The 14,889-nt window shown below is 34.1% G+C and overlaps 2 protein-coding genes across 2 annotated transcripts; both read left to right on the top strand.

Moving 5' to 3' along the window:
• The first annotated feature begins 6,305 nt into the window (after positions 1-6,305).
• LOC106768704 (ATP-dependent zinc metalloprotease FTSH 8, chloroplastic) lies at positions 6,306-9,474 on the top strand. The gene is made up of 5 exons (XM_014653977.2): positions 6,306-6,480; positions 6,763-7,953; positions 8,026-8,339; positions 8,560-8,800; positions 8,948-9,474. The coding sequence occupies exons 2-5, from the start codon at positions 6,763-6,765 to the stop codon at positions 9,287-9,289; spliced, it is 2,088 nt and encodes a 695-aa protein (XP_014509463.1). The 5' UTR covers positions 6,306-6,480; the 3' UTR covers positions 9,290-9,474.
• A 2,548-nt stretch (positions 9,475-12,022) lies between these two features.
• LOC106766225 lies at positions 12,023-14,544 on the top strand. Its single transcript, XM_014650971.1, has 3 exons — positions 12,023-12,028; positions 12,263-12,635; positions 14,393-14,544. Exons 1-3 carry the CDS (start codon positions 12,023-12,025, stop codon positions 14,542-14,544), a joined length of 531 nt encoding a protein of 176 aa, XP_014506457.1.
• Positions 14,545-14,889: the final 345 nt, after the last annotated feature.

Here is a 14,889-nt window from a genome sequence, read left to right as displayed (position 1 = left end):
CAACTTTATTTTTGCATGTTAATATTTTTGTTCTCAAATCCAATTTATTAATTTTTATTTTTCAAGTCTTATTATTTTAATTCACGTGAACGAGAAAGCCACACGAGTCTCTTGGGAAAACGATACTTGGTCTTACCATTTATATTACTTGTACGATTTGGTACACTTGCCAATTTGTCAACATTTATAAAGACAATTTTCAATCACCAACAGTCGTATTAACAATCACTTTTCGCTTGTTGACTTAAGTCCAAGCTCAAGGCTTGGGGTCCTGTGTATTGTATATGTACCAGTCGGTACATACCAACTAAACTATCCTAAATCGATCATTCAAGTATAGAGGAAATTGATTGATATTAATCATATTGAGCTAATAAGCCAATTAAGGTAAACATGTTAGTAATCAAATTTAATAGAATTGGATCGTGATTAGATCGACTCTAATCAGAAACCCATGGAGAAACATATAAATGCATGTTAAAGGTATGATTATGGGGAATTTTAGGACATATTTCTTACAATATTAATTGTTAAACCTATTGATAGGGGAAGCTATATCTACCCTACATATCTATGTTCTATGTTTTTTATGATGAACAAGAAAATGGTTTTATAGTTTCTTGCACAACAAATGACATAACAATTACTTTATCATTATTATGTTTGTGCTTGATATTTGTATTCATTGGTTGTTGATGAATCATGCTTTAAAAAAGATTGAACATTTCATTTCTGGAAGAAATAATCGGTTAAGCAATGTATATAATCTGTTAGATTTCTCCACATCACTTGTATGCTTAACAAGGGCAAATAGTTGTGTAATATATGTTTCATTAGTGTATTGATCTGTTTAGAATGAAAATTGATTTGAAAAATTGCTTAAGTGTTGACATAACCGATTACATAAGTTTCATGATCGGTTAAGTATGTTTCTTTTGTCAAAATCATATTCATTTAAAAACTAACTTTTTATAACGATCAAATGAATTTGTCACTGCTTATAAGAATTGTATGATCGATTGCATGCGTTGTATAATTTGTTAAATCAAAACAGAGGAAAATATGTTAAAGCATAAGGAAAAGTTTAATAGATTACATAAATTTCGTAATTGATTAAAATGCGTCAGGATTCAACAAATCCTATAAATAATTGTCTTGTGTGTTATTTCAAACGAATTCAATTGCAATCAATTTCATAACTAACATTTTTATTGAGTTTTGATTACAAGAGCGTCCAAGATCTGTCTTAACGAATCAAGGATTAAATTTGGGTTTTACACATCAAGATTTGATCAAGAACGTGGGCTAGAATTGTATTGATTCATTCTACACTATTGGAGTGTACTAGGACGATCAGTTTCAACATTTAGCAATCTGTGTATTGTGTTCCTGTGCTGCTGTGTCAGGGGAGAGTACTGTGGTTGTTCTCATTAAGAGTTGAGATTGTTCTCAAGGTGTAAAGAGAGTTGGGATTGTTCTCTATTTGGTAAGAATGTGAGAGTGTTCACCTCTTGTTTGCTATAGTGATTTTGAGTTAGGTGAGAAGTACTTTGAGAGGGGATATCTCTGTATTCTTGTAACTCTATCATTATAGTGGAATCCCTTCAACTCAGGTTGTTGAAGGAAGACTAAATGTAGGCTTGGCCGAAATAGTATAAATTGCTTTAGTTAATCTTTTTCTATCATTTCTCCTTTATTGTTGATTTATCACTTGTTGTTTAATTGATTTCAAGAAAACCAAATATTTTGCAAAGCTTTTGAAAAGATCAACTTTTTAAGCAAAATCAAATTCACCCCTTCTCTTGACTTGAGGTATAAGGCATCACTTTACTAACAAAACCAATCAAATATCAAACCAACTTAAACATTAGAATATCTTTAACTAATACACTTAAACAATTGAAGTATCTAAACAACAATGAAGAAAAAAAAATATTACTTGAAGTGAACACTCAACTTTGTATGCTCTGAGAAACAATTATATATATTCTATAAGTCACTAAAGTCATTATCCTTTCATGACTTTATCATTTTCAAGTGCAAGTTACCTATGTTTATAATTTTATTTAAAAATATCTAAAACCTTAAATTTAGAATAAAATTATATCATTTAGAAGAAATCTTATATATAATGTATGTACGAATTTTAAAATTATAAATCCATTTGTTTTCGTGAATAATCAAAGTCTATTGACTTTGTTTCATATTATATAATTACTTTATTTGCATTAAATATATTTTTAGTCTTTCAAATTTTATAATGTTTCAAATTTAATGCTAAATTGAATTCTATTTTTGTCTTAAACTTTAATCTACTTTCATATTAAAATTTTATTAATGAATGGATGTAATATTAAATATTTATTGTTGTGATAAAAAACATTATTAGGTGTATGTATACGTGACTATTTTAGTATTGTCAAGTATGTCATCTCCCTGTATCATTCTCCTCCCTTTTTCTTTTACCTCCTCTTTTATTGACTATTCATTCATCATTCTTATAAATCTATTTCTCTTCACCCCTCTAACACCTCCCTTTCCCCTTATGATCTCAAAGAGGGTAGGAATGAGCACCCATGCAAGGTGGGTGAAGGGAAAAACAACTAAGAAATGTGACTATTTTAGTATTGTCAAGTATGTCCATCTGTTAGTAGAATGTCATCTCTGTGTATCATTCTCCTCCCTTTTTCTTTTATCTTCTCTTTTATTGACTCTCCATTCATCATTCTTATAAATCTATTTCTCTTCACCCCTCCAACACCTCCCTTTCCCCTTATGATCTCAAAGAGGGTAGGAATGAGCACCAATGCAAGGTGGGTGAAGGGAAAAACAACTAAGAAAGGTGGGAGAGGGAGAGAAACAACTAGGAAGGGTGAGAGAGAGGAGACTATATATTTATTCATTTCTAAAATATATGAACTAATCAAAATGTAAGTTTATGAAGAAATCAAATTTCAAACTCTTAAAAACTAAAAAGATATTTAACCTTTAAAAAATATTCATTTACTTAAATGATATCTAAATAAAAAAAAATTCATATTTTTTTTTATATTTACAAATGTTTACATACACTTGTAAATATGTTTTAAAATTTTTGTAATAACCTGAAAAAAAAATAGGATTAAGGGCTTATAGGAGTATTAATTTAATAGAATCAGGTTTTATAGTTTAAACACATCAGCAACATAAATAAAAGCATTTTAAAACATCTGGTTCATTAGTTCAAGCCTCATATCTCTCTCTAAAACTCAGTTCTTCAAATCCCCTCTACCTTCTTTCTCTACCTTGGCTTAAGATTGACCCGTTGGTTTGTTGATCAGAAGCTGCCTAGGCGATCCAGGCTTCAAGAGCAACATTTTCAACCGATCAATTTCTCTGTTCTTCAACTGGTAAGTTGAATCTTCTTTTCCGTACAACTTTAGAGCTATGATCATGCAACAAATCCGGTTGCATGTGGCTGATTNTGTGTTTTCCTCAAATTTTAACTCCGATCATGTCCTAAACTCTAGTTCCTATCTCCAATTGGGGATTTATAGGTGTTTCAAGATTTCCCTAAGGTGCAAGGTGCTGATTAGGTCATCCTGTGAGCTAGGTTAGCTAATTCAAAGGTAAGGGAAGCTAGGTCTTGATTTCTATTCTGTAAATTTGAAAGTGTATCCAATAAATTGTTGTTTGAATTGATGATATACTACATGTATGAAATGTGTGTGTGGATGTTAATTGTACTGAACTTTGGGAATTTTGGCATGTTATTTTGATTGATAATTGCCTGATAAATAATGGGACTGTGGAATTTTACTTATGAACCAGTATGGGTAGGGTTTGATGATGATATTGAGTAATTAGGTGTAGTAATTTCTGTTGAACAAGCTACTAGGTAATAATTAGGTACATTATTTGAGTTAAGGTCATATTAGAGGAACTAATATAGTCATATGGAGAGTTAGGTATTACAGATAGTCCTAGTCAGTTTAGACAACTTAGGTAAGTCATATGTGACTTGTAGGAAGTGATAAAATGGTTCAAAACAACTTCTAATTGGTAAATTCAGATTTAGCACCCTACGTTCATCAAATGGAAGTCCTAGAAGGGAAATTGATTACATAAACACTAAATTATGGGATTAAGAATGCTTAGAACCAGTTAGGCAAGTCTAATTAATCACATAGATCAAGTTGGGAGTGTTAGAAACTCATTAAAGTGTCTTAGATGCATCGAAAACCAGAAAAATAAGGTTGCTATCAAATATTGATAAGAATAATCGATTATCCCACTTGATAATCGATTATTCTAGTCAGAATATCATATTTTCTTCAAAGTTCTCGTAAATAATCGATTATCACATGTAATAATCGATTATCATACGTAAATAATCGATTATCATATGTAATAATCGATTATTGTTGTCAGGAAATGATCCAGGACAGTTTTGAGTGGTTTTAGGGGTTTCGGGTATCATTTCTGGACGTTCTTTAGGTCGTTCTGGGGGTTTTTGACCCTTCCGGAGCCATTAGTGAGGGTCTCCAAGTTATTTGAATTAATTAAGTATTCGTAATTAAAGATTATAAAGATATTTGCTTTAATAAGTGATGTTTTTCTGAAAATATGTAATGTTTGAGTATGTATAAGTTGTTTTTATGACATAACTAAAGAATGATTGTGTTCCATGTGGTGTAATATGACTTAATGAATTAATTTACATCTCTTGGTGAGATTAAAATTAAGTTTCTGGAATGAATATAGGTAGCTCAGTCTTGGGGGTTTTCCTTAACACTCTAATAGTTATTCCATCTCACTTAGAGAAGAATATGTCATGTGGTGAGAGTAGTAGGAGGTCCTAGTCTTGATTGTCTCCATTTTAAATGGGCCAAGATGAGTGATAACGAACTAACCTTGTGGTGGTAGGGTGGAACCCATAGCAATTGGCTTTGCAGAGCATTAGAGGCCATCACAGGTGCATAACCCGCCATAACTCGATATTCATTCTAGGTCCGGACGAGTCTAATTCTAACATAACCTAATAAAACTATTCTTCTATGATTTGTTTGCTTGCATGTTCATTTTATTCTAGCTAGTCTTATATAACTTGTACACTCTTTAAAAATCTAGCTTACCCTTGCTGCTTGGTTGTTTGTTTTGTATGTGTTTGTTTTTCTTTTGCAATGATCATCCAAATTGGATGTGAGCAGAGGTAGGAGAGGTGCCACTGGAGCAGGTTTTGGATGAAGCCGATGTTCCAGATACTACAGAGTAGTATAGGCCAGATAGGATCATACATGTATATAGCTTAGTTCTTTTTGTATCTAGCTTGCTTATATTTTGAGTTAACCTTATTGCAAGCAAGGTTTTAATTCCTCCTTTCTTTTAGATGATTGTATTATAATGTACTTCATCTGATAGTTACTCCTAACTGCTTTCTCGTATTATATATGTAGCACTCTATATTATATATATATATTTCTATATAATTGGGATGTTACAATTTTATTAATAAATTATTTTAAATATTAATTCAAATAAAATCTCGATCTTAAAGTATAGTTTGAATAAAACTATTATAATAAAATATTTATATTTAAATATAAAATAAACTATACCACAAAGTTTAAATATAAATATGCTAGTCTCTTTAAAAATAATTTTAACTTCATAAATTTAACTAAAAAACATAAATATATAAAATACAAACCGAATTCCTAAATTTTAATTTTCAACGATTATAATGTTACCACTTAATTTTAAAAAATACCTAAATAAAAATCATTAACTATCATTTACAAATATCTACAAAATAAATATTATATTTATGTGTTCATTATATATAAATTAAATCTTATTATATTTATATATGTTCATTAATTCAGAAAAAAATTAAAATACTCATATTCAATTTTTTTTCCTTCTCAACAGTGATGAAATTTTAATTTAAGCAAACCATAGAAATTAAGCTACGTGTCATCATGAGATGACGATAAAAGTTGAAGCTACTTTAGTTATTACTCAGATTTTATGGTCAAATTTTAATCTAATTCCATGTGGCGGCAATTGGACATTTCTTTCACGCCAACGTGCCTTTCTTGGGAGCAAACGTTTCCAATTATATTTTCTTTTTTATTATACATAACAATTTAGCAAAGGTCATGTTTTTGAAAGATTCTTTTTCATAATAAATAAATAAATAACTTCATAATTTATTTGACAAAAATTCATTTTAAATGTAATATTAAAATAATAATATGAAGATTCAACGTTAAAGAAACTTAAAAGGGAAAGAAGGAAAAATCTGAAATATGAAGTTGAGACAGAAGAGGACGAATCAAACGTTAGAAAAACGCCACGTATGAGTTTCCTGAACCATAGCCACTTCCTCTAAAACCACACAATAACACCTTCCATCGTCACCTTCCTTTGCACCACCAATAAGGTCTCCAGACCTTCTAATTCTCTACTCTCACTTCTCTGTCACATTTTACTTTTAAGGTACGTGCTTCTTTCTTTTGTGTGGTTTTTTTCTCTACTTGGCTGTTCATATGTTTAATTTTCTGTTAATTGCCTTTTGAAGGCTCATATTTTTTTATATCTTTCCATCAATTGAACTGGGATTTGTTGGTTTGATGCTTTTTATCATTCAAGAAATTTGCGAACTTTAGAGTGTGGTTTGTTTGTTGGTTCATGTAATAAGAAATGAGAAGTTTTTTTTTACAATCATAATGATAGTATTTAAGAGCCCTTGTTTTGGGTTGGATGGTGTTGTTGATATAGATGGCGGCATCATCTGCATGCCTTGTTGGGAATGGTTTATCTACAAGGGGTAATAGAATAGCTCTTAACAAGGACTTCAATAGAAGATATCTTTACTCATCTTGGAGACTTTCATCGTTGAACAATAACAAGGCATCGAAAGCATTTTCCATAAGGGCATCCTTGGAGGAAAGGCAACAAGAAGGGAGAAGGGGGTTTCTGAAATTATTGCTTGGAAATGCGGGAGTTGGTTTTCCTGCATTGTTGGGAAGTGGCAAAGCTTATGCTGATGAACAAGGGGCTTCCTCCTCCAGAATGTCTTACTCCAGGTTTCTAGAGTATTTGGACAAGGATAGAGTAAAAAAAGTGGATCTTTATGACAACGGAACCATTGCTGTTGTTGAGGCTGTTTCTCCTGAATTGGGGAATAGGGTGCAGCGTGTTAAAGTTCAACTCCCTGGACTTAACCAGGAGCTCCTTCAGAAATTCAGGGAAAAGAATATTGACTTTGCAGCTCATAGTGCCCAAGAAGAGTCAGGCTCTCTTTTGGCTAACCTGATTGGGAATCTGGCCTTCCCTTTGATCTTGATTGGAGGATTGTTCCTTCTCTCGAGACGTTCAGGAGGAATGGGAGGTCCTGGTGGACCAGGATTTCCTCTTGCTTTTGGCCAATCTAAAGCCAAGTTTCAAATGGAACCAAACACTGGAGTGACATTTGATGATGTTGCTGGGGTGGATGAAGCCAAGCAGGACTTTATGGAGGTGGTGGAGTTTCTGAAGAAGCCTGAGAGGTTCACTGCTGTTGGGGCTCGCATACCTAAAGGAGTTCTTCTTGTTGGTCCTCCAGGAACTGGGAAGACCCTGTTGGCCAAGGCTATTGCTGGTGAAGCTGGTGTTCCATTTTTTTCAATATCTGGTTCTGAGTTTGTTGAGATGTTTGTTGGTGTTGGTGCTTCTCGAGTTCGTGATTTGTTCAAGAAGGCCAAAGAAAACGCCCCTTGCATTGTCTTTGTTGATGAAATTGATGCTGTTGGAAGACAAAGAGGAACTGGAATTGGTGGAGGGAATGATGAAAGAGAGCAGACCCTCAACCAACTTTTGACAGAAATGGATGGTTTTGAGGGTAATACTGGCATCATTGTCATTGCAGCAACTAACAGAGCAGACATTCTTGACTCTGCCTTATTGAGACCTGGACGGTTTGATAGACAGGTATGACTATATTATGAAATGCCTAATGCTTTTTGTTAATGAGTAAATTACTGAACATCAATGCTTCTGCAGGTTACTGTTGATGTTCCAGATATAAGGGGAAGGACCGAAATCCTAAAGGTTCATGGTAGCAATAAAAAGTTTGATGATGATGTTTCTCTTGATGTGATTGCCATGAGAACGCCTGGTTTTAGTGGAGCTGATCTTGCAAATCTCTTGAATGAGGCTGCCATATTAGCCGGTAGACGTGGAAAGACTGCAATTTCCTCTAAAGAGATTGATGATTCCATTGATAGGATTGTGGCTGGAATGGAAGGAACAGTGATGACAGATGGGAAGAGCAAAAGTTTAGTGGCATATCACGAAGTTGGTCATGCTATTTGTGGGTGAGAAATTTGACTTTCCTTTTTGTCTTTTTAAATACATGTTTCAAGATTGATATCAAAGCAACTTATTTAGTCTTCATGACTTTCTATGCAACACTGAATATATTAGCTTAAGCAAGCAAAACTACCATTGTTATGTGTTAAGTGGCAACATTTGAAAACCGTTTCAGTATACAATTCCCCAAAGCCTCATCTGAAACATGTTTGTGCTTGTTTGTAGAACTTTAACTCCTGGTCATGATGCTGTGCAAAAGGTAACACTAGTTCCTCGTGGTCAAGCTCGGGGTCTTACATGGTTCATTCCTTCCGACGACCCAACTCTTATCTCCAAACAACAACTCTTCGCAAGAATTGTTGGAGGACTTGGTGGTAGGGCTGCAGAAGAAATTATTTTTGGTGAGCCTGAGGTTACAACTGGAGCAGCTGGTGATTTGCAGCAAATCACCGGTTTGGCAAAACAGGTACTTGCCAATCATATGCTCTTGAAAGAATGAATGGTGATGTTTCTGAAGGATGAACATTTTATCTTTCTTCTAGAGAATTCTTCTTATTTTCTTATATTTACCTCCTATGCTACCTTAATTAGACCTTATATGATACTCTTGCAGATGGTAACTACATTTGGAATGTCTGATATTGGGCCTTGGTCACTGATGGAACCATCAGCACAAAGTGGGGATGTTATCATGAGAATGATGGCAAGGAACTCAATGTCAGAGAAGCTTGCAGAAGACATTGATGCTGCCATCAAGAGGATATCAGATGAAGCATATGAAATTGCCTTGGAACATATAAGGAACAACCGTGAGGCAATGGACAAAATTGTGGATGTCCTTCTGGAGAAGGAGACATTGAGTGGTGATGAATTCCGTGCTCTACTGTCTGAATTTACTGAAATTCCAGCTGAAAACCGTGTCCCTCCTTCAACTCCAGTACCAGCCACTGTTTAAATACCTTATATGAAACATCGTTAATATGTACTATCTTTTAGAATACGAAATTCCCTCTACAGCCTGCTCCATATTTGTGAATGATTAAAGATTCTACCTTTTTCATTTTCCTAGTGTTTATAAATGACAACAGAGAGTATATATTCATATATATAGGTATGAAAGATAAAATGTTAAGTGTAAAATAAATGGTCTATACGTCTATAATACTGTGTAACTTTTGTCAACAGAGTTGTAACTGCAATGTTTTAAGGCCGAATGCAAATTCACTGTTTTGTCAGTTAGGTTCAGATATTTTCTTTCACCATTAGATTACACTTTTGCATCCATAGCAATAACAAACAAGAAAGCACAAGAATAAATTGGAAGAAAACAATTTTATAATATTGGAAGGTTCTATAGCCAGGTAATATGAAGATATAATTTATCATGTCCATTATTTTCCCTGCACCCCCTTTTTTTCTTCCTACACTCCCCTAACATTTAAATCCCACTTTTGCCCTTAATGGATTAAAAACACTAATTTGGTTTTCCCTGCACCCACTTTTTTTCTTCCTACACTCCCCATTTCGTTGCATCTCATCTCCATTCCACTGGTCTTGCCAACAAACAATACGAACCTTTCTTGTATTGTCTCATTCTCTGCACTGTACCTTCAAGTCGCACCACCAAGTACCGGATTGTGGAATTTGGAGTGCATTTCTAAATTCGGAACTGTATTATGGATTGATCAATCCATAAGTTGTCTATGTCTTATTGTTTTGTTTTTAAGTAGTTTTTTATTTAAATAAATTAGGCCAGTTATTGACCTATTCTTTAGAGAGTGGAAGGTATATTTTAGCTTATGATTTGGTTAGGTACAACTCACTAATTCTTGCATGAACGTAGTAGGATTAGATAATTTACCGTTTTGCTTTGCATTTTATTATAAAATGTAATATTGTTTCAATTTTTGATTAATACAAATTGGCATAGGATTCAAAAAATTATTCTACCTTATTTTTGTTCACAATTTGATATCATAGCTCCTTCATAAGGGCTTGAACTAGAAAATCAACGAGTGAGAGTGAGAGAAATATGTGAGGATCCTAAAGTCAGGTGAGATTGAGTGAAACATTTGTGAGAGCGAGTTCTTAAGGAGTAATCGATAGCAATGGCAGAATCCATCAAATACTTACAACCCACAATGCCAAAATTTGATGGACATTATGAGCATTGGGCAAAATTGATGGAGAATTTTCTTCATTCAAAGGAATATTGGCATCTAGTGGAGCATGGAATTATAGTCATTCCAAATGAAGCAAACGTAACCAAAGTAGAACTCAAGTTTTTGGAGAAGCAGAAGTTGAAAGATTTGAAGATAAAAAAATTATCTATATTAAGCAATTAATAGGGAAATTCTGAATACTATTTTAAATGATAAGACGTCCAAAAATATATGGGATTCCATGAAGCAAAAATTCCAGGGCTCAACACGGGTGAAAATAGCACAACTACACACCTTACGTAAGGATTTTGAAACATTGTAGATGAAGGAAGGAGAGTTAGTGAATTCCTGTTTTGGTCGAACTCTGAAGATAGCAAAAAGTATGAAAGCATGTGGGGAAAACATGTAGGAGAGTGTCATAACTACAAAAATCTTGTGGTATATGATAGCAAAATTCAACTATGAGGTGTGTTCTATTGAAGAATACAATAATATGGATACCATAACAATTGATGAACTATAACGAAGCCTACCGATTCATGAGTAGTGAATGGTGTTCTCGACAGAATAGGAGCAAGTAATGAAGATTGTGACTGATGAGAGAAGCAAAAGAGATAAAGGAAGAGGGAGAAGTAGAGGTGGATCTTCTCGAGATAGAGGAAAAGGAATCTAGTAATTCAATAAGGCTGAAATCGAATGCTTCAAATGTCAAAAAAAGGGAAATTTTCTATATGAATGTCCTAAGTGGGAGAAGAAAGCGAATTATGTTAAAATAGAAGATACGGTGGAACAAGAGGATGAACTCTTGTTAATGACCTTTTTGGTACTCAAAGAAGGAAAGACGAATGAGTGGTTTCTAGATTCTAGATGCAGTAACCACATAGGATTGGTTCTCATAATTAAATGAGAACTTTCGTCATAAAGTAAGGCTTGACAAATGATACCTACATAGATATGTGTAGGGAGGGGTTCAACACTCACACATACACATAAGTCTCCACACTGATAAGATATTGTCCGCTTTGGGCCAAGTTCTCACGGATTTGCTTTTGGTACCACTCCAAAAGGCCTCTTATCAATGGAGGTACCTTATGTGTATATAAACCCATGTCCATTTCTTATTTTTTCTGATGTGGGACTTTGTTTGTACCCAACATCCTCCCCTCAAACAAAGGACCACCTCCCCTACAGCGGAAGTCTTCTTTCTTATCCTCGAGTACACCATGGTCAACACTTCTCTCTCACAATCCATGGTCAAACACTGAGAATCTCTTATTCTCCACCTCTCATGATTCACTTCCAGGCTATCGGCCACTGGCCCACCTTCCAAGGCTTCACTCGATCATGGAGGGATGTACTCGTCTGAGCCAGGTCACCAAACCTGAACCATGGCTCTGATACCATTTGTAGGGAGGGGTTCAACACTCACACATACACATAAGTCTCCACATTGATAAGATATTGTCTGCTTTGGGCCAAGCCCTCACGGATTTGCTTTTGGTATCACTCTAAAAGGCCTCTTATCAATGAAGGTATGTGTATATAAACCCTTAACCAGCCCTTCTTCTACTCAATGTGGGACTTTGTTTGCACTCCAACATCCTTCCTCAAACAAAGGACTATGGTCTCCTTCCTCCCTCGCTGCGGAAGTCTTATGGTCTCCGTGCGACAAACGTGGAAAAGGAACTCAAACAAAAGGATGAAGAGATTCAGCGGATAGGGAGGCTTCTGCATGAAGCTAATGAAATTATGAATAAAATAAATAGAGGGTTGAGCTTGAGGAGCTGAGGAAGACGGCTCCTAAAAAGGAAGAGAAAGCATCTAGCATTCTTGAACCAGATAAAAATAGGGAAGAAGATGAAGAAGAGATGAAGGCTGATGAGATCTCTACCAACTCAATATGGTATCTAGATACTGGAGCAAGCAATCACATGTGTGGGAACAAGAATTTGTTTTATGAACTCACCAAGGTAGAGGCCAAATTTGTGTCTTTTGGAGATGACTCTAAGGTGGTCGTGAAAGGGCGTGGAACAATTCGGCAAATTCAGAATAATGGACAAGTTGGAGATATTAAGGATGTTTATTATGTTCCGGGGTTGAAGAGCAATATTTTAAGCATGTGTCAGATAATTGAAAAAGGTAATTCAATTTTTATGAAAAATCAGGTATTGTACTTAAAGGATAAGCATGGTCGTCTAACAACCCAGGTAAAAGCAAAGAAGAACCAGGTAAAAGCAAAGAAGAAGCAAACCCGGTGTGGGATGATGCACATGGAAAGCAAGGAAGGAAGAATTTAAGTTTATGGGGGAGTTTTTTGGGATAAACTTAAATTTTAGGGTTTTATTAATAATTTTGTTTAAATATTATTTTATTAGTTTTTGGTCTAGTAATATTTGGTTTGATTTGATAGAGATAAAAATATCATGGGTAGTTATGATTTTTTATTTATCTAGGTAGAATATTATTTTATGATAGGTTAAGGAGATTTTATTTTTAAGTCAGTTGATATTTTATTTTTAGATTTTATTTTTATTTCCATAATATTGTAAATATCATGGTTATTTAAAGCCCTTCAATTATCAATGAATAGCAAGAATCAATTTTAGAAAAATATCTGAGTGTGTATCTTGAGATTTTCCCAACAATATGATGGGGAAAGGGAGTGTTTGGATGCTAGTGAATGGTATCACATATGTTATTACACATGTATTTTATGTTCTTAAGCTCAAAATAATTTATTGAGCATAAGACAACTTTAAGAGAAAGGGTTGACTATAACCATTCATAACAACAAGTGCTATGTTATTCATCCTAAAAGAGGCTAGATTATGGAAGTAAAAAGGAGTGGAAACATGATGTTTGTACTTACAACAACTAAAGGAGTAGCAACCTGCTATCAAGTGGATTTGGGGCATGATGCTCGACTATGGTATAATTGGTTAGGACATTTAAGTTATAATGGCTTTAAAACATTGGTCACTAAACAAATGGTGAAAGGGTTGTCCCCTATCACAACTCCCAAGGATCTGTGTACACAATGCTTGGCAAGGAAACAACACCAAAAAGCAATGTCAAAGAAAAGCCTTTGGAGAGCATCAAAGAAGTTACAATTGGTTCATGCAAACATTTGTGGGCCTATTCAACCTACTTCAAGCAGTAATAAGAGGTATATCATAAGTTTTATTTATGATTTATCCCATAAGACTTGGGTATACTTTTTAAGTGAGAAATAAAAAACCTTTTATTTATTTAAAAGTTTCAAAACACAGGTGGAAAATAAGGATTATGAAAGCATACTTTGCTTACGCATATATAGAGGACGAGAATTTATTTCCAAGGAGTTTAAAATTTTTTGTAGAAACTAAGGCATTTGAAGATAATTAACAATTGTCTACACTCCTCAACAGAATGGAGTTACTAATAGAAAGAATAAAACTATTATGAATATGGTTTGATCAATGCTAGTTGGAAGACACGTTCCCAAAATTTTTTGGCCAAAAGCAACAAACTGGTGTATTCACATTCTTAATTGAAGTCCCACAACAACAAAACCCTTGAAGAAACATGGAGTGCAGTGAAACCTTCAATTGATTATATTTGCATATTTAGTTGTCTAGCCCATGTCCATACACCAGACCAACAATAAATCAAATTGGATGATAAGAGTAAGAAATGTGTTCCTCTTGGAGTTAGTGATGAATCCAAGGCTTATAGATTATTTGACCCAATCAATAGGAAGATTATACTAAGTAGGGATGTAACTTTTGAAAAACAAAAAAGCTGAAATTAAAAGAAAAGTAAAGAAGAAAATCATCAAAAGCAACAAGAAACAAAAGTTGTAAGCATTGGAATAAATTCTAGTACTGAATCTCAACCCCCAACAATTGCAATTCCAGTTGAAAGGAAGCCTAAAAGGTGTAGGAAAGAACTAGTATGGATGGCAGATTACGAAGAAGGAAAGTTCCTATCAAATGATGACGTAAATGCAATGTTTTTGGCTGGTGATGACCCTGTAACTTTCGAAGAAACTGTTAAGAGTAAGAAGTAGAAAGATGCACAAAATCTGAAGTAGACTACATTGATGTTTTTGCATTGGTGGCTAAACTTGACACCATACACATAATAATCTCAATAATTTCACAACATGGTTGGATTATCTTCTAATTAGATGTGAAAAGTGTTTTTCTTCATGCAGAGCTCAAAGGAAAAATATATGTGCAACGACAACCTGTTGGAGTTATGAAGATGGGAAAAAAAGATAAAGTATACAAGTTGAGAAAAGCTTTGTATGAGCTCGAGCTTGGTACAACAAAATAGAATCATACTTCCTATGAAGTTCCTTTGAGAGATGCTTTTGTGAACACACATTGTTTACAAAATCAATAAAAGGAGG

The sequence above is a fragment of the Vigna radiata genome, chromosome 7 (genome assembly GCF_000741045.1).
Source record: "Vigna radiata var. radiata cultivar VC1973A chromosome 7, Vradiata_ver6, whole genome shotgun sequence".
Lineage (NCBI taxonomy): Eukaryota > Viridiplantae > Streptophyta > Magnoliopsida > Fabales > Fabaceae > Vigna > Vigna radiata.
The sequence above is the reverse complement of the archived record's forward strand: the minus strand, read 5'-3'. Positions and strand labels throughout refer to the sequence as shown.

Coding starts and splice junctions, on each gene's coding strand:
- LOC106768704 (XM_014653977.2), top strand. CDS start 6,763: ATGGCGGCATCATCTGCATGCCTTGTTGGGAATGGTTTATCTACAAGG. Junction 8,340..8,559: donor GTTGGTCATGCTATTTGTGG/GTGAGAAATTTG, acceptor GCTTGTTTGTAG/AACTTTAACTCCTGGTCATG. Junction 8,801..8,947: donor TCACCGGTTTGGCAAAACAG/GTACTTGCCAAT, acceptor ATACTCTTGCAG/ATGGTAACTACATTTGGAAT.
- LOC106766225 (XM_014650971.1), top strand. Junction 12,636..14,392: donor GTGTCAGATAATTGAAAAAG/GTAATTCAATTT, acceptor TTGCAATTCCAG/TTGAAAGGAAGCCTAAAAGG.